Raw genomic sequence first — 24,563 nt, forward strand, 5'->3', positions numbered from 1 at the left:
GGGGTACTAAGATATTCGGGACTTGGAGCACAGCTTATGAATAAGGTATGAAGAAATGCCCAATACCTTTGCAGTGTACAGGTTTGAACATTAACATTTCCATTCCTGATCTGGGCTTCTTTAACAGCACATACACGAAGAAACTTAACAAGGTGAGCCGCTCTGTTTCCAGCAGGAGGGTTTTTTTTTTATTTTTGGTATAGGAAACTGCAGTATGGCCCAGAGGTAGGGATTTAAGTTACAACTGAGATTTTTCTGGGCAGCTTTTATTGCGCTCTGAAATTCAAGCAACCTTTTGCTCTAGGGAGTTTCTCCCTGCCCCACCCACAAGCCCAAGCAGCCAGAAATGCAGAGAAAAGGTTTATTAAGGTCTGAGGGGAAATCAGTTATTTGCGTAGGACAGCCGCTCGCAGTGGTCTCCTTTTTCTCTGTTGACAAAGAAGTAACTTAATCCATCTTTTCCTGGTCCTGGTTGTTTGGTTTGGGACTTGTTGTTTGTGAGATGCCACGGTCGGTCTCCGTATCGTTGATGGATGGATGGGCAGAAGGACGCGGCTGACGGCAGTGTCTATCGCCGGAGTGCTCGCTGGCTCCAGCTCATGTCTGGGTGCCTTTTCCAGGATTAGCTTTTGTTATGCTGATAAATAGTTGGTTCAGAACTGCACCGCTCTTTTACTTGGAGCCACACAGAGCTTCTCAAATATATAGGTTGCGTTAAAATCTGTTCGCTGTGAAGCTGTTATTTTTTTTATGCGAAAGAAAAGAAATAAGCCAAACCAAACCCCACTGCATCAGTTTTCAAACACTGCTTAATTTTTTCTTGCTTTTTTAGAAAAACATGTGTTACTGATAATCGGGTAGGGGCTGGTTGGTTTATTTTGAATTCTTTTTCCAGCAGCACACTGAGTTAAATTCTATGTCTGTAGGCTACAGCATTTTAGAGAGAACAATATATTGCAGAAAGGACTTAAATTTCTCCTTAAAATATTTTGCATTTATTCTTAGTTGAATAATTTCAGCTGGTTTTGGTATCACAAAACCCAATAATATCGTTTCGGGAACTGTGGTTTCTTATTAAAATAATTACAGTAAATCTGTGTACAAGGCCAGGAACTCTTAGTTGATTTTGAAAAAAAGAAGTCTCCGCTATGAATTTTGCAGCTGTTTCCTAGAGAGATGTTGGGTACTGCAAGGGGTCCTTTGATTATTGCTTTTGTTTTTAACACAACCCTCTTTCCCCTTCTAATTTAGAATAAGCCCACAAGGAAGCAGTGAGTTTAGGATGATAAAGCACAGGTCTGTCACTGTCTAGTTGAAGGTGAAGGGAGATGTCTCAAAATCTGGGTGTGCGGTGATAGGTTATGGAAATAACCATAAAACTGGAGTCATGAGTAGTCAAACTCTTCTGGACGGACTGGGAGCAATCATAAGGCTGACTTAATTTCACTTTTGGCCGTTATCGTTCCTCATCTATTCTCTTGGATTATTCTGATTGCTTACTGGAATTACACTGATTACTCTGTAGTGTCTGTGAAAGACTTGTATGATTTTTCCTTTGGGTACTACAGGTGAAAAATTAATCCAAGCTCTTCCCAAGCTTTTAGCTGAACTATCTCCAGGTTTTGTGTTTTTTTGATTGATCACGGTGGCAATTTTTCCTTCTTCACTCAGCAGGAGCTCCTTTGCAATTGTAATTTCTGCTGAATGCACTCCATCCATTGTGGATTTTTAGATTTATTTAATTATTTATTTACTTATTGGTTGCTGAGCACTCTCAGCCCAGTGTGAAAGATCTAGAGATACAATTATGAACTGTCTGTTCATAATTACTTCTGGGTTGACAGTGTGACCGTCTCTTCATAATTGCTTTTGGGTTGTCCTGTAGCAGCTGGTGTATCGCCTTCATACCTTTCACCTGTAGCCACGTGGGTCTGTGCCAGGGAGAGCCACGCTCGGGCTGTCTGCACTGAGCACTCCGTTCACTATTGCATGCTCGTGGTTGAAAGATGTGTTGATAAAAGCGGGCGTGATTGAAGAGCAGTCTGGAGTTGGAAACTGGAAAAAAGGGTTTGGTTTTATGTATGAATTTATATAGAATCAGTTGACCTCAGATGTCGGTTCTCTTCGATTTCCTCGTGTGAGAAATCACAAGCACGCTTGTGTTGTGTGAGAGGGATGCCTACGCTGAAGTGTCATCTCTTGTATTTAAGAGGAGCCAAGTGAAAAAGCCTACTTGGCTATTTAATAATTTCCTCTTTTGCCACATTCTCATTGCCTCCTCCGTTGAGAGCCAGAGAAACTGTTCTGTAATGTTTTCTGTTAATTCCCGTCTTTTTCTCCTTGGGGGGAAAAAAGTGTCAGTCTTGTTGCTGTCTGTGTGCTCAGGGAACAAACTTATAATTGATTAATACTAACATTGACTAATATAAAAGGAGTTACACTTTCTACTTTGGAAAATTATACACAGTTCATAGGATTTCTTTGACTGGCATTTTGTGCTCTTCGTCCTTTCCAGTTCTCCATGCTGAAAGGGTAAAAATGTATTTTTAAAGCCCTCAATACGCTTCAGTATTCGTAAGACTCATTAGTGGCCCTTAAATTTTTATGTAGTTATTTGTTTTTAAAATAAGATTAATTTCACATATCTCAGAAATACATCCAAGCAGTCCTGTCCATGGGTCTTGGAGAGACCAAGCCGGTGTGGCAGCAGACTCAGCTCTTTGGATCTATAATTGGTGCAACATTCAGTCATTCTTCCAGAGCTGTTTCACACGTCTGTAATATTTAGAGCCAACTTTGTAGTTAAAAAGAATTTGGTTTTGTGTGTGTATGTGTGATTTTTTTTTTCTAACTTCCCAGACCCTAATAGTAGGGGCTGAAGCGTGATCTAGCTTCATGCAGTGAGCTGTGGAAGAGGATGCCTACAGTTACTCGGTTGGCTGGCGAGAGGATGCAGTCATTAGCAAAAGGGAGCGCTCTGCTGTCAGATCTTCTGTCGCAGCTACTGCGTTCTATCACTGTAATTATATTTTTCAAATGGAAATGATAGCTTTAAGAATTCTTCCTTTAGTACTTCATTTACGGGAGCGGTTTGGTTCGTATTTTTCAGTCGGAGACAAATCTTGTCGGAGGCAAAGGACAGGAGAGTCTCATCCATTCTGTTTATTCCCTTCTCTCTGAAGGTGTTAGAGTAGAAATACGGCAAACTCTAGGGTCATATGAAGGGGCTTCCTCACCAAAGAGTATTTTGTCAACAAAGTTGCTGTTACTGCCTCTCATCCGAGGAGAGCGACCTACGCGTAGCACAAAGGGAACGTGGGACCAGTTGGCTGGGTGGAGGCCTGCAGAGCGTTACTGTTGAGCGGTGTTGCTCCATTGTTCTCGGCCAATCAATGTTTTGAATCCCTAAGAAATTTGACAGTGCCCGATATTTACTTTTATTGTTGCTCTCCGAGATAGAGAAATGCAGGTTGAGTCAAATCTGGGGAGTGGGAAAGGTTTAGCCCTGTCATCTGCAAATTTGATTTTTTATATTCGGAGAAAGCGTTTCTTCTCCACGTGTCTTAATGCAAATACATCAATAACAGTTGTACTTTCAGCTTTAACATGTATCATTATTTGGCATTCTGTTTAATGATCACTGACCTTGAGAGATTACATCCCACAAACCTGCCAAATTAGCGGCTACAGGACAGGTGTACTGTCAGTTTTTATTAAAAATTTCTGTCTTCGTGTCAATTAGAATTCAGTTTTCCAAACTATTGGTGTTCAGCTACTGATGGATTTTTTTTTTCCCTTCTTTTCTTCCAATTCTTCTGCTTCTCCAGGTATGAAGATGAATAATGCAGACTGCTGGTTTCGATGATGCTGGGCTTTTGTAACTGGATTCATTAAGGAATACAAAGAAAATTCTTACAGGGATCAATAATGGTGTCTTCTGGCTGCAGAATGCAAAGTTTTTGGTTTCTGCTCATTATCAGCTTCCTGCAGTGTACCGAAGGTAAGCTTTAGTTTATTTTTTACTTGAGTTTGCAGATGAGATGAATGGTCTGTACAATTATAATTTGTTAGGTGACTCCAAGTTTTACGATGTCAAGCTAAAAATATCTTTACCGTGTTCTAAGCTTAATTGATAGGACTCAAATTGTCTGTTTTTTTTAATGAAAAAAGAAAAAATAATTTGTGTTGGAAGCAGTGTTGTATGTTAAAACTGAAACATGATGATGAGGCATCTGAAGTGGCATTTATTAATATCCTTGATTGGTAGGTGCTTTTATTTTTTATCCGGTTTAGTCTTTTTTCTGTTCTCATTGCACAGCCATTTAGATGCAATGTGTAGGTACGTTGAATGCGACATAAAATAACTCAACCCTACCAATGAAATATCTGTTTTACTTTTCTAATTTGGCAGGCTGAAAATAAAATGGCAAACACTTCATTAAGATTAGAACGATGCAAGTTAAATTTCGGGAACTAAATCTCGAAGTGCATACAGAAATAGCATCTGCTTGGAAATATCTTTGCTTTTTTCTTTTTTTTTTTAGAAAAAAAGAAAAATACTTTGCTGTTATCAAAGGTGCTGTTTAAAATAGCTCTTAAATTAAAGAAATGAGGAAGGAGAAACTTCAAAAAAAGTTGTCATTTATTCTTTGTGTTTTTCTTCTTAGACTCTATCCAGTTAGTCTGTGTCCCCAGCTGTTCTTGTGGCCCTTTGAATAGACAGAGAAACACAAAAGAATGATCAGGAAAACACAGTTTATGAATTTTTAATCGGGAATACTCGTATAGAACTTGAGGCTGTTTCTGGGTGTAATAATTTAGGTTGCCTAGATTGCAGGTGAAAAGGCGGATTAGGAATAAAATAGCACCTCTGTGCCTTCTTACGTTTCTCTGTAGCCAGTATATAATATATAGGCTTCTTTGGCGCATCTGTGGCGTGATCTCACCATCTTTAAAAGCAGATACATAACCTTGCCCTGTCACAATTCTTTGGATTTTAAAGCTAGTTTTTCAGAGATTTACTTCAGGAAAGCTGCTCTTTACTTTGCCAAATCTATACAAACAAAGATGATCTACTCCCCAAAAGTGGCAAAACCACGAGGTGAAAAATTTAAGTATATTGTCTTCCATGACAGTAAAAATGCTGTCTTCCGTGTTCTCTTCGTCATTTCCTACGCGTGTATTCTAGCCTAACACAGCTCGGAGCTTTTGTTGTAGTGACAGACAAGCTTCGCTGGAGTAGGCTGTTCATATGTAGGTGTGAACACACACATATAGCAGGGAACGCGTCCTAGGAGCCTTCATGAAGGTTTCTGAACACGGGCAAGTCTCATTTCACTTAAATAGCTTTCACAGTCAGTTTTTCCCACCCTTCCCTCCTTCTTCTTCAATATTGCCAGGATATATTAGAAATCTGGCATTTCCCACGGCACGCTGCAGATCTTGGATGGTTTCATCACGGATGGGATTTCCGATTTGGTAGCTGCTGTACTGACTGCTCTCTTGGTGTCTGTTGAGTCTGTGGAGTTGGGTATAATCTCACTTTTATAGGAAAGTAAGTGCCAACAGCTGGAAGGTAAAACGCTTTCCAGCCTCTTTCACAGGTAAGGGAGGTAAATGCGTATTAGGAGAATGGAATTGCAACTCTTACAGCTGGGTGGCTAGGTAATAACTCGTGTTAATTATAAATGCATTTACACTGCAAAAGCAGTAGCACCAGTTGAAATCAAAGGTATAGGAACTAGAGGCATCTGAGTTTTTCTTCCCCCAAAGTTTTAAAACACTAAGGGTTTTGTTTGTTATTGTAATTGTTTCAAATCCCTCTATCTAGTACGTTTTACAAAGATTCATGTACTTGGTGGTTATGAATATCTGGAAACCAAAAGGAAAAGCATGCAAACAACTTTCTCTGGTTTCATGCTGCAGAAAATACCCTATCTGCTGAGTTCGGGAAGGAAAAAGTCAACTGCAAACTTCAGCAGATTGAATTTTTGCCATTTGCAGAAAGCTAATTTTCATTGTCATCTATAATATTTCAAGTTCATATTGTTCTGTCTCTGTTTTTCTTGCTTTTAGTAGCCGGTAGCAATCTTTTGATGCTTCAGTTGTGAATTTACTTTTTCAAGGTCTGTACAAGAGCTGCTTTTCTAGCTAAAAGAAACGGGGAAGGAAATTGGGAGCAGATAACAGAATCATAACAAATTAATTGTAAATTCTTAAAATAAATGAAATATTGTGGCTCTGTATACTGGAAATGAATATTAATATCGAGTTGGCTTCCAGCCACAGAAGCAAAATGAATACCGCATTATTACACTTTCTCACAAGATTACATTGCCTTCTGCTCCAGTAATAAGAGATGCCAAGTGTAACGTGCTTTAGTAGCACTTCATGCCTGGAAGTATGAACATGAACAAAGGTTAAAATAAGAGCATCTAACTTTTGCTAGAAATAGAAAAAAAGAAAGCTTTAATTCTCTTGTTTGGAACTTGGGGGGTTTTATAGCGATCTGATGTGTATATGCAGGTTGTTGCAATTGGTGGGAGAGATGAAACCTTCCTGAATTCCCTGTTGTTATACTTTATTCTGTACAGTTAAACAGAGAGAGGGAGGGGAAAAAATAGATCCTGGGTGCAGACAAGTGATTCATTTATTCACATAATGAAGCATTTTTGCAATGAAGATAAAGCCTTCATTACTCTCCACGTACCTTAACTTTAGCTCAGCGGGGAATTAGCAAACAGACACGGTTATATGAAGGTGGCAATTTTATTTCGGTGTCACCTATTGAAATAGGAATCGTATTTGCAGTTAAGAAGGTCTCGGGTTTGCTTTGTTTTTTGTGGCCGGCGCAGTCCAGGTGGGGTTGCTTTTGAAGCAGTCTGTTCCTTCAGGTGAAATGAACCTGGGACGAAGGAGCGCTGGCAGCAAAAACTGCGCCGAGTTATTATACACTGCTGCTACATTGATCAACAACAGGTCAATATCTTTGTGTAGAGGCTTGAAAAACATTATTACCATCAACAGCAAGCGTTGCAGCCCTAAAAAAGGACAAGATGAGAGGCAGCAGAAAGAAATGCAAAACTGAAGTCGTGAGCTCCAATATTAATGCCATTTCCAAAGGTGTTTTTCTGTCCCCTTTTCTAGCATATTCTACTCTAGGTATGTCTTTAAAACGGCGATTTTCTTGCAAAAGACAGACTGAAAGAACTTGTTTGATTGGGAGTTACGCAGGTAGTGGTATGAAGCCTGGTCTGGAGCCAGGAGCTGCCACTGCGGCTGTGCCAGAGCCCAGCCCTGGCTCTGCGCTCGTGGAAGGAGGGGCTTTGTGCTCCTTCAATATTTGAAACTTGAAATATTTCAGTCCCGTGCAGCTGAGTCTCTCCCACCTTTGCTTACCCGATTCCTAGAAACTATAGGAAATTAATTACTTTTGACACCACTTTTTTTTTATTTTATTTTTTTCTTTCCTAATTAGTTGAAATCATCCAACAAGTTAAAAATTAGCTGAGAAAATACAGAAAGTCAGAGTGTGAGATCACACATGCCTTGTTTCCATAGCAAAGCAGAGTAAAAGCCTATTATACATATTATTGGTTTCTCTTCAAGCAAGTTAAGACAGATACACTAATATGCACATGAAATAAGACGTCAGAGCTAAACATTCTGATTAAGATTAGGTTTTGGGCTGTACAAGTTTTGATATTTTAAGCTTTATTTTGCTTACGGAGTCTACCTTTTTTGATGAGCTTTAGATGCTTTTCATCTTATTTTCTTCTGCCTGGAAAGCACTTAAATAATTTTCTTTGTTTATGTTTTATTTTAACCGAGGTTTAATACAATCTTAATTTATTTTATTATGAATTATTATCTACACTTTGTCCAAAGGAAGAAGCATGATGCTTTCATTATCTGTTTAATTCTGTTTTCCTAAACGACGTTAATTTTTTTCAAAAAAATCCATTCTGTCTTTGCTTCTGAATGTACATTTTAATTAACATTACACTGAGAAATATAAATTCCTGGAAATTCCACTTCTGCCTGCCAAGGAGCTGAATGTTAAATTGGAAGCAGTTTTAAGTGCATATCCGGAGTTAGTGCATTTACTAAAGAAAAGACGTACTAAGTACACATAATGTACATTGGGCCACTACAAAGTTATTTGCTATTTTAGTTTGTTGCTTCAGATCTTCACCCTCCTGTCAAGCACTCAGACTTTGAATGTCTAAGGCAGATGGCACAAGTACTCAACAAACTGTAGAAGCGTGTTGGCTTTTCTACACGTCTACTCAGGAGCTTCAGTAGGATTTTGTCCAGGATAAAAATTCAAAAAATCTTGTACCCTGGACTTGAGAAGAAATCATCTTCTCTTAATGAGGCGATTTAAGGTCTACCTTGTAGCGGTAACCCATTATGGAGTCACACAAGAGCAAATCGGAGTACTAATTTAAATCCTAGCCAGGGAGTTTATCGCAGGGAGAGCTCTGTGAAGCGTACAGTGAGTGGGCAACTACTTGGTTGAACAGAGGTTGCAAAGCATCTGTACGCAGACGCGGTGTCCCGAGGCTGGACGATTATTGCCTGCCCTTTGGAGGGTCACTCTAACAAGCCTGCCAACGCTATCTTTATTTTTATCATGCATACCTAATGTGTTTTATGATTCTTTAGCAAATGTTTTTTTCTTAATTGGTTGATGCGGATTGTGTGGAAGAAAATATCTCTGTGAAGGGAGCAATTGGGTTTCTTCAGACTGCTGTGCCGGGTCCTGTTTTCTTCCCTGGAAGAGCATGTCATTTATCATGGGATAGTCTGGTGCATTTTTATCCAGGAGAATTTTTATTTTGTGAGGGAGATAGAAGCCAAATGTATCTTCTGAAAAGGAAATTGATCTGAACGGTGAGACCTAACTTCTTCTTCAAGAAGAATGTCTGTTAAACTTTTCAAGTGCGTTTCCCGATAATAGAGACTGACAGACTGTCTGGAAAAGCCAGAGATTCTTTAGCATGCTGGCAGTGAATATCCTTTCATATATTCCCTGAGCAGTGAGGTCTGCAGGATCCTAGGCTGTAACATTACATTTTTGAAACCAAAGCAAAACTAGAACTGCTTTAAAATGTAGAAGAACCATGTAGAAGAATACGTAAAGAACCTCTACTAACATTTTTGAGGATTTGCTAGGAAATGTTAATGTAAGGGTCCTATAATTTAAGGAAAGTAAAAAGTAGAAATGCATAATTATACTAAATATTAAGATTACTATTTTGATATGCTGTCTTCCTCAGCTACTTAAAAACATTCTCCTTTATGATGGGGGATTTTGCACGGTCTCGACCTCTGTGGTTAGAAGAAGAAAAGAACCCTTAACGTATGAAACTGTAGAAATCGAGTGTGTTGTGGTAAGGGCAGATGTTATTTTCAGAGCCCTCTAAGCTATTAGTTCAGTTTACTGTCTTTCATGTCTGTGACCTGAACGGGTCTCGCTGGGCGAGGTGTGCCCGGCAGCTGACCACTGCAGTGAGAGGGGGTTGACTTACGCTAACCTGCGCTGACCCTGTTGCCTAAGGAGCTTCTGTTTTATTAAATACAACTCTGATTAGTTTATTAAGGTAAGGTACCTTTCCAAGAACATAGCAACTGATTTAAAAACAACCCATCATTTGTTTTTATTATCAGTTGTATTTGAGAAGTGCCTAATTATTTTCATTTCTGTTCTCTGTCAAGTGGAAGAATATGGTTTGTCTTGGGTAACAAATTCTTTAGATAATTTCAACAATGCTGTCTTTCTATTGTATTTTAGGTCATAGTGTAAAATGGAAGTATAACTGCCTGCAGTATCCGGTATCGGTGAATACCTCAGCACCGGCTTTCTTATTACATTTAGTGTCCTTATGATTAGATTATAGAAATGATCATAAAGTATAATGATTTTAGATTTAATATTAATTGTAAAGCTCTAAAAGCACGCAAAGTTTTATATTTGCAAGCAGATCCATTGATGGTCATAGTCTACCTCTGTGAGGAAATGGTACAGCAAAGTAGTATGTTTTGTGCCGGTTTTGTGTTGTATGGGTGTCATCTCAGCAGCGTGTAGGAAGAAAGCACTATAGAAAAAGAACTTGTGCAGAGACGCCTAATATGTCTCATGTATGTGTCTGCTTCTGTGGTTGTGATAGCATTTCAGGTTGTGTTATGTGAGGAAGAGGAGAAAAAACCATTCAAAGGGAGAAGTTCTTGGCTTGTTGTCCATCCAGACTCTCTTCGTAAATGGACTTGGTATAGGAGCTCCCAGCATATTGTTATGCAGTTATATATATTTATACAGTAACCATGGAAGAAACACTTAAAATTGTCTGGCCTTTCAGTGTTTTAATTAGTGTCATATTTACTCATCAACATTTGTTGGTTAGAAGAATATTTATAGTTGCTCCCTCTCGTTATTTGGTTTATTTACTGTATGACTTTGTACTTGGATAATATAGCTTTAAAGCGGTGCTTCGTTGCATCGTGTGCTGTCCAAGAATGAAATGAGAAGAAAATAAGATAAGAAAATGAAACAGACAGATAGATAGTGTAAAGGTTGATGAATAATTTTGTTGTACTTTCAGTTTTACATGGTGCTTACTATGTGCCTGTGCTGGTACCATCACCCTGCAGGCTTTCTATTTCTAATCACTTCAAATTTGATCAAATTTAATTCTGTCAAAGCTGGATCTGCTCCACTTTTACTCGTTTCTATAGACAGTACTAGTTTCTCTATTGACGGCTTATTTGGATTGGCGTTTCAAATGAGAGGCATGAACGCTGAATTTTTTTTTTTCCAATCATCAATCACTTTTTTCCAGGAATACTGTGTTTTTTTAGATTTCTAACACAAGATAAATTTTATAGGGGTGATTCTGTAAATGTGCCATATCTCAAATCCAAAGATGCCATGTGATAAATCAAATAGGCAGTTCTTTCTGATAGACAGGAACTAAAAAAAGCCCTTTTGCTTAAAAGGTGTCCCAAATTCTTGCCCTTCCAGAAAAAAAATCTTGAACCCAATTTTCTAAAGGTCTTTGTGTTTCTGTAATTTCTGTCTCCTGGCTTTGTTTGGAAGTGTAGAGAAAGACTTGTGTCAACGTTAGGTTGCTTCATGGGTCCTTTTGTCTGCGTCCTGGTGACATTAAGGCAACCTGTGTAAACATACGCCGGTGTGTTGGCGGTGGCAGGGGAAATTCCCTGATCCTTCTGAGCTTGGACCAGACTTGGTGGCTGGGAATGTTTCATTCTTTTTTTGTTTTCTTGATTTATACTGGTATAATAATCACTGATGTTGTCTTGGTGTATAAAATGTGTGTGTGTGAGACTAGTTAGGAAGCAAAATGAATTTTTTTTCATCCGTTGCCAGAGCAACACATACATGTGAGAAACCCAGGGGACCACATAACTTTCAGCTGTTGGATACAGCACTCTGTGAGTTTTATGAGGGATCTCGATGATGGGAGGAGAGCTGGCTTTTGTGTTCTCCCTCGTCAGGGGTTTTGATGTCTCTCTCAGGAGTTAGGGAGTTTTGTTCTCTTCCAGCAGAAAGTACAATTAATGCAAGGTGCTGTTTGAGCAATTTTCCTGTTAAATTTGAATTCAGTAATTCATTTAGGAAACTTGGGAGGAAGTTGACACTGAAACCAGATTCTCCTGTCTGCCGCATTTGTAGTTGGAAAAGCAATGAGAATTTCACATCCCTTCTGTTTTAACCATTAGATTTGCCACTGATCTTGTTCGACTCTGCATGTGACTCGATCTGCCTCCTGCAGTATTTCTTCACGTTAGTTTCTCCTACCTATCCCCATTGAGCTGCCCCAGTTCTCTTCTCCAACTTAGCCTTGTGGATTGCCTTTAATATTATGTCTTTTTTTTTTGTAATTATAAAATGTTACTTAAATTATAAAACTGGGATTTATTCTGCGCCGTTGTTAACATTTCCCATTGAAAGTCTATTGGAAAAATGTGGGTTTGTGGCTTAGAACTGATCATGCTTTTTAGTGGCTAAAGATAAATATGCTTTTAGTAAACTAAACCGAACAGTTTGCTGCTTACAGTTTTGCATCATTTAATTTGCAGCAGATGAAGCTGGCATGCGTGAAGAGTGAAGCATGGAAAGTACTAGAGGGCAAATGGGTGGTTTGTGATGTGGATTATTACCCGTAAAGATGGATAGAGTCCACAAAACATCACTTCATGTATTAATGTACCAGCTGGAAAAAAAAATTAAATATATCAGCATGGCATATCATGCATAAACTGTTTGGTTTAGGCCTTCAATTCAAATCTGCTCAGTAACAAACAATTTGAATTCTTCTGTATCTTTATACTAGTGTAAAAAGATATATATGTATGTATATCTTCATGTTTATAAAAAGCATCTGTGCAGATACATTTTTAAAAATTCAGGATACAAAAGTCTGGAAGTGATCCATATATAAACTGTCTTGAAGGATTTATACTACACGGTGTTTTGTTCTGCAGTGTAAACCAAGTGCTGACAGAAAAACAGTGGAGAAATGTATCTAACCACCAGTGTTTTCTTTACCAGTTACACTGCAATCCAGTAGTTCAACAGTTATTTTGTTATGTATTGAATAGAAAACAAATTAATTTGCGGTATAAATTATTTTGAATTTCACTCTGTTAAATCAGCAGAGTTTGAACTCTGTTCTGGCAACAGCTCCAGTTGTAATATATAACCTTTCCTCTTTGGTGCATGTTTTCTAGTGCTTAGATTTATTATGGATCCATTTAAACAGCATTTTTATGTTGCCTTCTTTTTACAGAAGGATTTTGAAACATGAAGAGAGGCTGAGTCTGTCGTCGTGTTAATGCCATTTGTAACAGACTCAGTGATTTTGACTTTATTTGCTTCAAAGCCTCGTCTGCTTTCATTCCTTTTAATTTCTTTTTTTCCCCGACTGCTTTAAAAAAAAAAAAGTATTGACAACAATAGGGGAAAAAAGTTTCGTTAAGGTGTGAAAGGATTGTGACCCGACCAAAATTTCTTCTCTTAATGCTAATTCCATTTGGAGTAAAGGATCAGATCATAACAGGGGAAAAAAAAAATAATGCATTTAAAAGCATTCAAAGATGTTAAGCAACAATAAAACTCTGTAACTATTTAAATGACAGCAGCTGACTATTTGAATTAACTTTGTGTTTGGCTTAATTTGGGGTCCTAATTATTCCTAACTTACGTGAGTAGATTTCAATTATACAATACTGCAGGGATTTGTAGCTAAGGCAACTAAAGGAATCATTTTACATCAAGTACTTTAGTTCAACTGATTAGGCAGGTTAAAATGGAATGATAGAAAATGGGAACTCTTGTCTGATAAGGCCCAATGAATTGTTTCCAGTGACACTGTGAAGAAATAACATGAGGAAAGCTCATTATTGAAGATTTCAAGAATTTTTATGCAACGCTTTTCTATTGAGATATGTGGCGTTAGTTCACCGCTCCCAAGCAAGTGATTCCCAGGAGCGTTGGCAGTAGACCCATCTGTGAAAGACGGGTCACGTTCTTGTGGGACCCTACTGAGGTGACTTTTCCTAGAAGCTTGTTAACTAAAACTTAGTTCTTAGAAGTATTATATATATTTACTTATTTATCCCAGCTAACCATTTTAATAGGCAAACCACACTATGTTTACCCCATAATATTTCATATTTTTAGACATGGAAGTGTTTTTAGACGCACAATTCTCATCTCCAATATCCTTGTTATCTAAAATTGCTGTTCTGTGAAAATAATTCTCAATGATGCTATATCCTTAAGATAACCTGGGGGAATGAGAGGTGAAGGAGTTATTGGAATAAAAGCTTTTGGAATCACTTTTCATTTATGTTACCCACACATATATATACCTTTCACTGGGAATTAATTTTTGAAGAAATTACCTTCCCAGTTGGAGCTTAAACCTGAGTATTTTTTAAATAGAAATATATAATATTAATAGATATATTTTAATATTATAGTTAAGTATATATCTTTAACAATTATGTACATATATGCTCAGCTATAATTTCGTTTTTATTCTCCGAGCGTTTATGAAGTCACGTCTCCTACATTAGATCTGCAGTGTAGGTGGGAGTCTCCTTTTGATTGTGGCAGACTAGCATCTCTGGACTTAAAATGCTTATTTTTGGGGTTTTTTTCCTCTTTTTTTTTCCACACTCACCGCCTTTTTTGGTTTCCTCAACCAGCGCGTTGAAGGTTACGAGAGTGCTTATTCTGCTGACTCAGGAGAACAGACAACACAATAGCGTATCTGCGACCTAAACTGATAAGTCTGTTTTCAGAGCTGTCCAATTTGTTGCTGTCATTTGAAAATACACCTAGACCTTACAGTCAGAGACTTTAAGAGAAACAACACAGTTGTATTCTGTGTGTGTTGTGTTCAGGAGTCCAAAACTGGAAGTATCTCTACTGAGGTCAATGGTAAGGCTTTGATGCTGTTTAAGGGGAGGAAAAGAACCCTCCTACAAAGCATATGGTTGGGATGTGTAACAGTAATTTCTAATTAGATCCCAAATAAATAGTAAAAAAACTTTTATATAATACTAGATCCACATTTATCTCTTCCCACCCCCCAAGAAATTCCAGTTTTCTGTGGAAAATAGGTATTCTTTTGATCAGCTGTCTGCTGTTAACACATTAGCACTACACACTTTCAATTAGTACTGCTGACAAGTTATTTAGGAAAGTCTCTGGAGCACGTGGAGATGTGCCGAGCTTCTCGGTGTCGGGTGTTTGCTTTTCAAAGTGAAAGTATTAAAATTTAATTATCCGAAGATGTTTGCAGTAGGCAGTGTGCCTTTAGAAGACCGTCAAGGGCAAGGCTGCAGGTGCCCTCCGCACACCTGGGCAGGAGGACATCTGCGCCGGCGTCGCGGAGGTTGGGCACGGCTGCGCTCCTGGGGAGGTGCACATCAGAGGGGTGAGCCGGGTAACGCTGAGCTGCAGTATTTTCACCTGATGGGGATGGGGAGTGTCACCCCATCACCCTCCCTTGTGCTGACCCTGGCACCCAGGTGGTGGCCCTGTGGTGGACTGGTAGAAGACACTCCATCTTCCTTCTAGGGAGATGTTTTCCCCGAGTCATCTCCCTGAACCATGTGACTCTGACAGATGAGAGAGATGTAGATCATGGCCAGAGTGCTCCATCCTTATGCAGATGAAAAACCAGTGTGATCTGTGTGTCCACTTGAGCTCGGGAAACCGCTGTGCCTGATGGATGGGCATGGCGTTTTCAAGGGGGAAACAGGTCTAAAATGTATCATTCTTTGCTAGAATCTTGTATCATAGAATAGTTGGGGTTGGAAGGGACCTTAAAGATCATCCAGTTCCTACCTGTTTGCCATGAGCAGGGACACCTCCCAGCGGATCAGGTTGCTCCAAGCCTCATCCAACCTGGCTTTGAACACCTGCAGTAATGGGGTGTTCACAGCTTCTCTGGGCAACCTGGGAAAACATTTTTTCCTAATATATAATCAAAATATCCCCTCTTTCAACCTAAAACTGTTACCCCTTGTCTTACCACTGCACTCTCCGATAAAAGAGCCACTCCTCAGCTTTCCAGTGGGCCCCAGTTTATTACTGGAAGGCCTCAATAAGGTCTCCTCGGAGCCTTTTTTCTCAAGGCTGAACAATGCATCTCTCTCTAGTTTGACTCTTGAGTTAACAAGATTAATATTATTTTGTTATATTGCCACCTGAAGTCAGAGAATCTGGAGCCTGAATCTCCTTGATTCAGTTGTGAAGATGGCAAAGGGTATTCCAAATTGTCTGAAAGTGTTTAAAAGTGCAAATACGAAGACTGTCTCTGGGTCTGTATAAGGATGTGCTTGGGCAGATGTCAGAGTTGCATCTGATTTTTGCACTGAAGAGGGAAACAAGATTTTTTGAAAGGACTCATTTCCCAGATAAGCGCGTGCTTTCCAAGGTGCTTTAGCAATTTTAAGATTGCGTGCGCTTTTACAGGAACTATAAATTGCCTCGTATCTTGGTCATTCTAGTTGAGGGTTTTTTTCTTTAGCTGGTAATCAGTATTTGAAGCTTCAGAGGAAGGTGCCAAAATACTAAAATGGACAAAGTAGCCTCCTTACAGTGGGTATGTTTAAATTATCTGTTGTCACTGAATCCCAGTAGATTTATCCCAAATCCTTGTTAAATTAAATACTTTTTAATAGCTGAAGTGATATCTTTAGGTTTTGCAGTGCATTACTGTGGTCATAAATCTTGTTGGTTTTTGTATACTTTACCTTCTAAAGATTTTATCACGGAGGAGATTTTTCTCTCTCTGTTCTTACTTCATTTCCAGATCATTTAAGGAATATACTGAATAACAGCATTGCCTTGTAAATGTTGTCATCCTGTTTCTCAGCCCCCCCCCCATCCTCTGCATCATCCTTTTCTAATGATTTACACCACCTCGCAAGCCTCAGCTGTGCAGAGGAAATCCCTCAGCTTCTCTGCATTGTCTTCCTTTGCCTTGATCACCTAATGCAGCAAACTTGTCACTTCTCAGACAAAAGCAGGCTTCCTACTTTTGTTGTACTTAAAGAATTTCTGGTTACGAAATAATCGGAAGGTGTTTTGGAAGAACACCTGTGAGTTTAAGATGTGCACAGAACAGAGGCATGGAAAAAACAGACCACAGAGTCAGGAGACAAAACCAGTCATGCTTTGCCGGTTTTGCTAACTTTTTATAGTGACACGAGTCATGGTGCCAAATCCCTTAATTTTGCAGCACGGTTATAAATTTGCTATATCTAATTGCAAGAAACTTCTCCTGCTCAGCAGATTTTTTCCTCTCGCTGAGCAAGTGGCATGTTTATACGAATGATACTCGGGTATATAAATGTGGTTTATGGATGTTTGAGGGCTTATAATTTTCTCTTTAAAGTCAAACTTAATTTTTAATTTCTTTTTTTTTTTTTAATGAAAAGATTTTTATGGCCAACACATGCCCCATGAGAAAAGGAAGAAGTTACAGATGGTCCAGAGGAGAGGGTCTGCTTCATACATAAAAACTTCATGTCAGCATTTCAACAGAGCATTTTCTTTAGAGTATCTGTTATCACTGACACTTTCACATTGACAAGCATATGGGATGTAGTGCTGAATGTGTAAATTGAAATGATCACATCTAGCGTTTCCCTCTCCCAGGTGCCAGCTTGCTACTGCAGCTCTGCACTTAATGTTGAAGGAGGAGTGCTAGGAATAGTTTCGTTTGCTAATTACCTCTTATCTCCAATCCATAGTCCTTGGGCAAAGATGCTTACCTAGGTGGTTTTGAGAACACCTATCTGGACAGGGCAGGATTGTAGGTGGTCCTGTGGTGACAGTCCAGTGTGCAGAACGTGTAAGAAACCTCCATCCATCTGGGTATGGTTGGTGGTGGGTTTTCTTTCTTCTTAAGCCTTCAGTGAAGGATAGAAAACAAATTGGAGAGAATTTTCTGTCTTTATAAAATTTCTTGGTGTGTGAAAAGCAGAAAGCTGCTGTTCCTCAGCCCAAGAAAACTGTGTGCATGCATTTGTGATGTTGGGGTTGTTTTGATAACAAACCTGATTGTCCTGTCTTGTGATTTCAGCAGAAAGGAGAGTAGGTACATGCCAGTAAGAGTTTTGCAAGGACCTGCAAGTTAAAATAAATAGAAAGTGGTGGTTTAAGGAAGTGGTGGAGTCTAAATTGCCTTTCAGTGCTCCTTTTTTCCAGGATCCAGTTTAACAGGATTATATAATTTTACTAATACCTCTTTGATCTGTCATTTATACAAAAAGGGAGGCTTTCCAAAGCATTTGCCTTACATGTTCTTTTTGGGCTAGACTTAATCACTTGCAGAACTGATAATATTTTCTCATTCTTTAAGAATTCATTTTACAGTCTTATGCTTAATATGACTGTGGTTTGAGTACGGAATGGTAAAAGGAGCCTTTTAATTCATAATCCAGTAATTCAGACAGCTAAATTATGCCACCCTTTACCTGATATTTATTAAAATGAAACCAAAGAAACTTCAGAAGCCTTGACGTCACTAAGTTGCCCTTTTAGGTTTCTTTAATGCTCTTTATAGAGTAGATACATTCCTTGCTATGAGTAAGTGCAACATCTGTTTCTTTACAATTTCTCCTTGCATTTTTCCACACTTCTTCTAAGAGTTAGAGTTTTCATTCTCAGGCATTCTATACAGTCCAAGATTCACAATGTTCCTTTCAGCATGTCAGTTATACATGTACGCCCAAGACAATTTTATTAGTATTTGCATCTTCACGTTTGTTTTATTTCTTGCCTCCGGTTTTTAAGTTAATATGTACTAGCACTCAGGAGTTATGTAGCAACTCGTTAATTAAAAACAACACAAAAAAAACCCTCCCCCCAAAAAGCAAAACCAAGGAAAAGAACCACAAAAAACAACCCATATATATATATATAAAAGAAAAGTGTGATGGATGACAATAACTTTCTTTTGAATTAAAAATCAGACCAGAGTTTGGAATCCTGATGAAGAAAATTTAGTTATTAATTACGTACTCTTTCACGAGTTCTAAAGAGTTAATAAATATTTTTAAGCTTAGTTAATATTTACAGAAGTTAGCAAATCAATAGGATTTTTTTTAACTAGCTTGACAATGACTCCTACCATCTCTTGATGTATTTACGTTGAGCTTGTGCTGCTGTAGGATAATTTGTGTTTAAAAATAATGATTTGAAGTGTATGCAAAAAAAAACATCAGTATCAATCGCAATACCTATTTTGAAGTATCTTGGGTTGTTACTGAGGTTTATTCTCATATGGTCCCCTGAAAACAAATACACGCATATCTCCATCTTCCTCTTTTTCATTTGGTTTGTAATCCATTTGGTTTGCTGTGCTACAGGAAGAAAACAAGGAGGTTGTGTTTGAACAGGTAGAAAAAAAATGCCATTGCATTATCACTTTGAGTAGCAGTAAAACTGATGAAGGTAATAACTAGTGAATACATGAGGCAAGGCTGACAATTATGGGTGTTTTTCTGAATGTGTTAGGTGCCTTGACTTCCCTTTCAAACAGGGAGGATATAAAAAAATATAGCACTTGATAAGAGTTCTCACTTAATTGAGAAATGCTCCCTCATAAATGGATGAGTTTCTCTCTGGTTTTGTTTAGATTAGGAAGACTAATCAAACTTAGGTCACATTCATGTCATGCCCAGATTAGGCTGAATTAATCAACGCTTCCTTTCGCTTTTGCCCGGGTTTGGTGTTAATCTGGGTGGGGTGGTGGGGGGTCAGCAGAGGCAGCTTGCTGTGGGATTAGGTCAGCTGCACCGGGGCCCTGACCTGGCTGAGCAAACTGAGCGGGTTAGCTGAGCGCTTTGGAAACTTGGAGCTCAGAAACCTTCCTGTGCATTCTCACCTTGAACTACTGCCAACCCATTAGCTGTGGCATTCCACTTCCCCGCTTCTCCGTCTTTTGCAGCGGTTCTGTCCAAGTTTCTGGACAGGAAAAATGTAATTTTGATAGTAGAAGAGATTAGCTATGTGCATCCATTCAGTTTTAATCTCCCCCCTGCTAAAGCTTGGGAAGGTACGTAGAGCTCTTCACTGCATGGTGTCCTCCAAACATTTTATGAACGGTTAACTTCCTAGTGCGGCTGTGTTAACATTCCTGTATTTTTTAAATTAATAAATCGTGGAACGAAAGGTCAAGTTACTCACCCTAAAATACAGAGAGAGTAAACACTGGAACCCTGATGAGCATTCGGAGGTCCTTTCCTCTCAAACTAAGGATGCTAAAGGAAACGTTACTTTAAAAATAAATTAATTCACTTAGAGTCAAGTCATTTCCTCTGGCATCTGTTGCATAAAATATACATTCATAGATGAACAGTCTTGACTAAAAACTCAGCAGGTACCAAAAGGATAGTTATAAATACATGTATATGTCTTTTTGCATCTAACAGGTGGAAAGCTATCCTGAATTTGTAGTCCTAAAAGGAATGAGTGTGGAATGACACCTGAGCATGCAGTTACTCTCTGCAAATCAGAGTGCCTTAAAAATCAGTGTGTGGGTTTTGCTGTAATGGATTAGATCTTTCTCTTTTCTTTGCATATCTAAACTATTGGCAGTGCATGTTTCTGTTGGTGCCAATCAAAAGTAAAATAAATATTCATGATAATTGGATCCAGCTCCCTATAATTCATTTAAACTTTCTCCATGTGCTTAATCTGTATTGTTTTCTGTCTCTGAGTTATTAGGCAGCGATTCAGCGAGCTCAGAGAACGATTAACTTCTCAAAGAATTTTTTTCAATCAATTAACTCCAATTGAAATCTTAATCCGATTCCGGAGGTAGAATCATCTGGCTAATTCATGAAGACTGGAGCTTATTCGAAGTGCAACAGCATCACTGGTCAGTTTGCTTCGTCAGGGAAGCTTTTAGGGACCAAAAAAATGGGTATCCCATTCTGGATGAATTCCATCGGTCTGTTCTGCCCTAGAATGAGGGGGGCTCCTCCTCTGCCTTAGCCCCAGCTGGTTCCCCGATCAGATTAACTCTGAAACTATTTCCTCAATCTCCTGTTGATGTCCTAATTTCTATAAAACCTCGGTTTTCTGTCGCAAGAGCCAGATATTTTTTTAAAGTGTTGATCGTGCTCTGATATGAAGTCAACCACTTTGTTGTAGGTACACACTGTAGGTTCTTGGGTATTATGAGAAGTATGTGTATGGATGGCATTGGGCATTGTATCTGCATATTAAATGTCTAAAACCTGGTCGTGGGGACTATAAGGTTGGTGACGTTCCAGCTCTTGTTTCTGCTGTAGCGCGTTAACTGGGGGGAAATGGGTAAATAGCAAAGACCACATAGCATCTTGCACGTAGGAATTTATTTCAGGACTTTGAGTAACTCGCTCCCCTTGTTCAAGGGGTCACTTCTTTAGGTGACTCCTCCAGCAGGAAAAACGGGGTTTTTCAGAGAATACCTCCAGGCCAGGTAAGGCCCTGGACCTTTTAACTGTGATTTTCATTATAATGGCTTCCCTGGCCCAGGCATGAATAGACAGCTGGGAAACTGCTCTGTTCCTCTCGCAGTAGCCTGAGCGGAAAGTCAGATCAGCCAGTTCTTGCCTTTCTGATATTTGTTGTAGCTGTTTCATAAGTTTCACTTCGAAATTTATGAGCTCAACTGGGATTGATCATGTAGATACGTACTGGATTCAGAGAAAACCAGACACTTCCACAAAAACATGATTTTTATTTCTTCCTTCCAAAGCTCGTAATAGAAAAACGTGCCTCTAAGTGAAACAAATGACAAATACAGTGGAATATTTTCTCTGGGGGAAAAGAATGGAGTGATTTTGAGAGTAACATTTATGACATCACATGTTAAGTACTAATCTTAAAAAGATGATAAAGTTTTTCAAATAAAACTCCTATATATCATATTAAGCAAATTCAATTTCTATATCCTGAAATTCAGATTTACTGTTGGTCTTTAGTATATACTGTTGTATAAGTGCAGTATAATGATTTTTGGAAGGACAGTTTTATTTATTTGCCAGCTGTTTTGCTAGAATCCATGTTTCTTTTGGATCAACGTTAGAACATAAAGATTACATTCATGAACTATTTTTCTAGACTATTTTTATATATTTATAGGGAGATAGAGGTTGAGCTTTAGAAACAAACTCTTCCATTGTTTTCTTCATGCTCCTGTTCCCTTCGGTCAATATATCGTCTTGTTTGTCGTGTTAATAACCAAAAAGTATTTAAACACATTATTGAGCAGTTCAGTTCTCTTCCTAATTCTGTGTACAGATGCCACTATTCTCAAGTATCTTCCCATGATTTGATTATTCATATGGCAAGCTCTTGGTGCCAAGGCACGACGTTCTTTATGTACGCGTTGCCCTGTACCCTGCAGAAGAGGCTCGATTCACACAGAATGGAGTCGATTCCTTTGGGATGTGTAGGAAATATTTAAAACAATTGGTAAATAAAATCTTGCTGTTATTTTAAGAAACATGAGCTGTGGTTTTTTACCTCTTATTCTCTGCATATTCTCTGTTATTGGAGCTTAAGGGATATGGATATGAATCTGAACAAAGAAATTGGGTGTTACGATACAGTAAATACAGACTTATTACGTTTGGTGTTTTTGCTTAGGATTCAGCAGGAGGGAACTGCATTTTGTAGTGATAAAGCTCCCAAACTGATAACACAAACCAGTAATGGACACTAATCTGGAAAAAGCATTCCAGAGGCGTTGGATAATAAGTAAGCTATGTATATGTTGAATCCTTCTAAAGATATTTATATTCTGGAGTTTTACGTTATAGTAAATCTTGACTCTCATTTGAATGAAACCTGATGGCCTAGAGCAAGGAGAGGGACTTAGCTGCAGCTTTCAAAAATAAGATTTTACTCCAGAAAGCAGGAGGGAAAAATACAAATTTCCACAGCCATATTTGATATGACTAGTGCTGGAAATTGTGGAAGGCAGAGTTGCCTGGTGGGGAACTAAGATACTCCACTTTGATGGAAGGGAGAGGAAGGTAGCCCTGAGGAAGTGCTGTGAGGAGCCCTGGGGGGACTCCATCTTCAACAAAAGAACCGAGGAGATGTAGCTGCCAGTAACTCTCTGAAGCGAGTTAGCTATGGGAGAGGAGGAGCTCAGAAAGCTGACAGTGAACCAAGACTGTGCAAGAGCTAGGAAGGCTTTTCTTGGGAAGCAAGCTCTACGATTTTGCTTTACTATCTTCCATTTCTTAACCCTTCCTGATTTAGTATTCCAGAACGAGACCCTTTTTCTCAATTGTTAAAAATGTCTGTTTACCCCACATGTGCAGCGATTGTCCGGGACGTGTGCAGCGGTGTCAGCCGGGCGAGTGATGGTGTGAGCATGAGACAGGAGGAGGATGCTCGCCTGGCCGCTACCCCACAGGCAGCAAGGTGTCCCGTTTGGCAGGAGGTAGAGACTAGCAAGGCAAGATGTTCATGCAGGGTAGGAGGAAGAAAATAGTTCTTACGCATGAAAACCTGCAACCTCTCAGTCCAAATAATTGTCCAAAGTGAGATTTATAATAAGTAGTGGGTAGTTTTGCACATGGAACACTAAAATCAAGGAAAACAAATATTGTATGGATTTTCTCGTTAATTTTTGTGAGGTTGAGGATATTTGGAAGGTGCCTGATGGAGAAAAGCCTGTTAGTCACTCACTCCAGGTTTCCCTACAGCGATGTGCTTGAGTGGGATTGCTGGGAAAAAACCGAATTTATATGAGCACAGTGTATTTTTAAACAACAACTGAATTAGCACAGCAATTAAAATATTTGCCTGTAATGTTTATTTTTTATGTTGTGGCTAGTCAGATTATCAATGGTATAAGGGCTTAGAAATGGTAACAGGTATCTTGCATCTCTCTGAATTGGCTTGTTTGCCCTAATAATCTCCTGAGAGATCTGAACCCTCTCAATTCCTTATCTGCTGCAGGAGTTTAATTTTCTTTCTGATTTCCCCTTCAGCTGTTGTTCTCCATTTCTGCCTTGTCTGCAGTTGGGGAAAAAAAAAAAAAGTTTTTAGAACTCTCTTCTTGTTAATCCCTTTCTTTTGCAGTGTTTCCCTTCGGGGCTATTCGTAATCTCCCAGAAGCATCAAGGCATTCAGGTTACTGTTGGTTTAGTGGCTAGTCTGGATAAGAGAGCATTCTTCAGCTCATCTTCTTGTATCTTGTTTTTCCCCCCCTTAGTCTGGTAGGACTGTGGATTTCTCTAAAGTTGAAGCTGCAGATGTGTTCGAGTGTAGTTTCTCCCTCCCACCATCCTTCCCTATTTCCTTGCCAATTCAAACAGCACCTTCCAGATTTTCTTAATGAAATTCAGTTCACCTTATTCTGCCTAAAGTGAGTAGTAGAGGGGTGTATTAATTTAACCTAGAAACTCGATCTGTGAGTTATCTTAGATGTATCAGCCCAAGCGCTTGTTGGGACTTGGAGCTGAGTTGCTGGAATGAAAATTTCTTGCCAGAAATTTTAACTGCAGTCCCTAGGCATAGCTAGCATTGTCGAAATATGAAAGAATTAAGTCGTCTCATTGTACTTCACTTTGCAGGGGTGAAAAGTGTGTCAGTATTTAAGATTAGGGTTTTTTTCTTTTTATTACTTAAACTTAATATCTTCCCCAGGTGTTGATTGTTATTTTTCTTCTTTGCCTGCTTAAGACTCTCACTGAAATAAATCTGAAGCTGTGCATCTGGGTACAGTTGTTGGCCCTTTGGAAGTCTTTTGCTGTCGCATCTCTAGTGCGGTGGTATAAGTTTCATAATTTGAAATACCTACTCTGCATTTTAAACCATAAGAGAAGTGAGAAAAGAAAAATGAATTGAAGACGTGACTGTGAAGCTTTTTTCATCTTGGTGGAAAGTGTGGTTCTCTCGTTAACATTGTTAATGCAGTTAGCAAGGGAGGAACCTGGTTGAAACAAAGATATGTATCAGTAAAAGTCAGAATAATTGACATCAAGGTAGTAAAAAAAAAAAAAAGTCC

The 24,563-nt window shown here is 38.9% G+C and overlaps 1 protein-coding gene across 24 annotated transcripts in view; it reads left to right on the forward strand.

Moving 5' to 3' along the window:
* The window catches only part of ADGRL2 (adhesion G protein-coupled receptor L2), a 401,353-nt gene that overhangs the window by 265,496 nt on the left and 111,294 nt on the right, over positions 1–24,563 (forward strand). For all 24 annotated transcript variants that reach the window (XM_054073438.1, XM_054073439.1, XM_054073437.1 and 21 more), the window contains one exon: positions 3,828–4,000. In XM_054073438.1, the coding sequence (XP_053929413.1) occupies positions 3,928–4,000 (73 nt within the window). In that variant the 5' untranslated portion in view covers positions 3,828–3,927. The remainder of the gene's footprint in view (positions 1–3,827; positions 4,001–24,563) is intronic.

This window comes from Cuculus canorus, chromosome 8 (genome assembly GCF_017976375.1).
Source record: "Cuculus canorus isolate bCucCan1 chromosome 8, bCucCan1.pri, whole genome shotgun sequence".
NCBI lineage: Eukaryota > Metazoa > Chordata > Aves > Cuculiformes > Cuculidae > Cuculus > Cuculus canorus.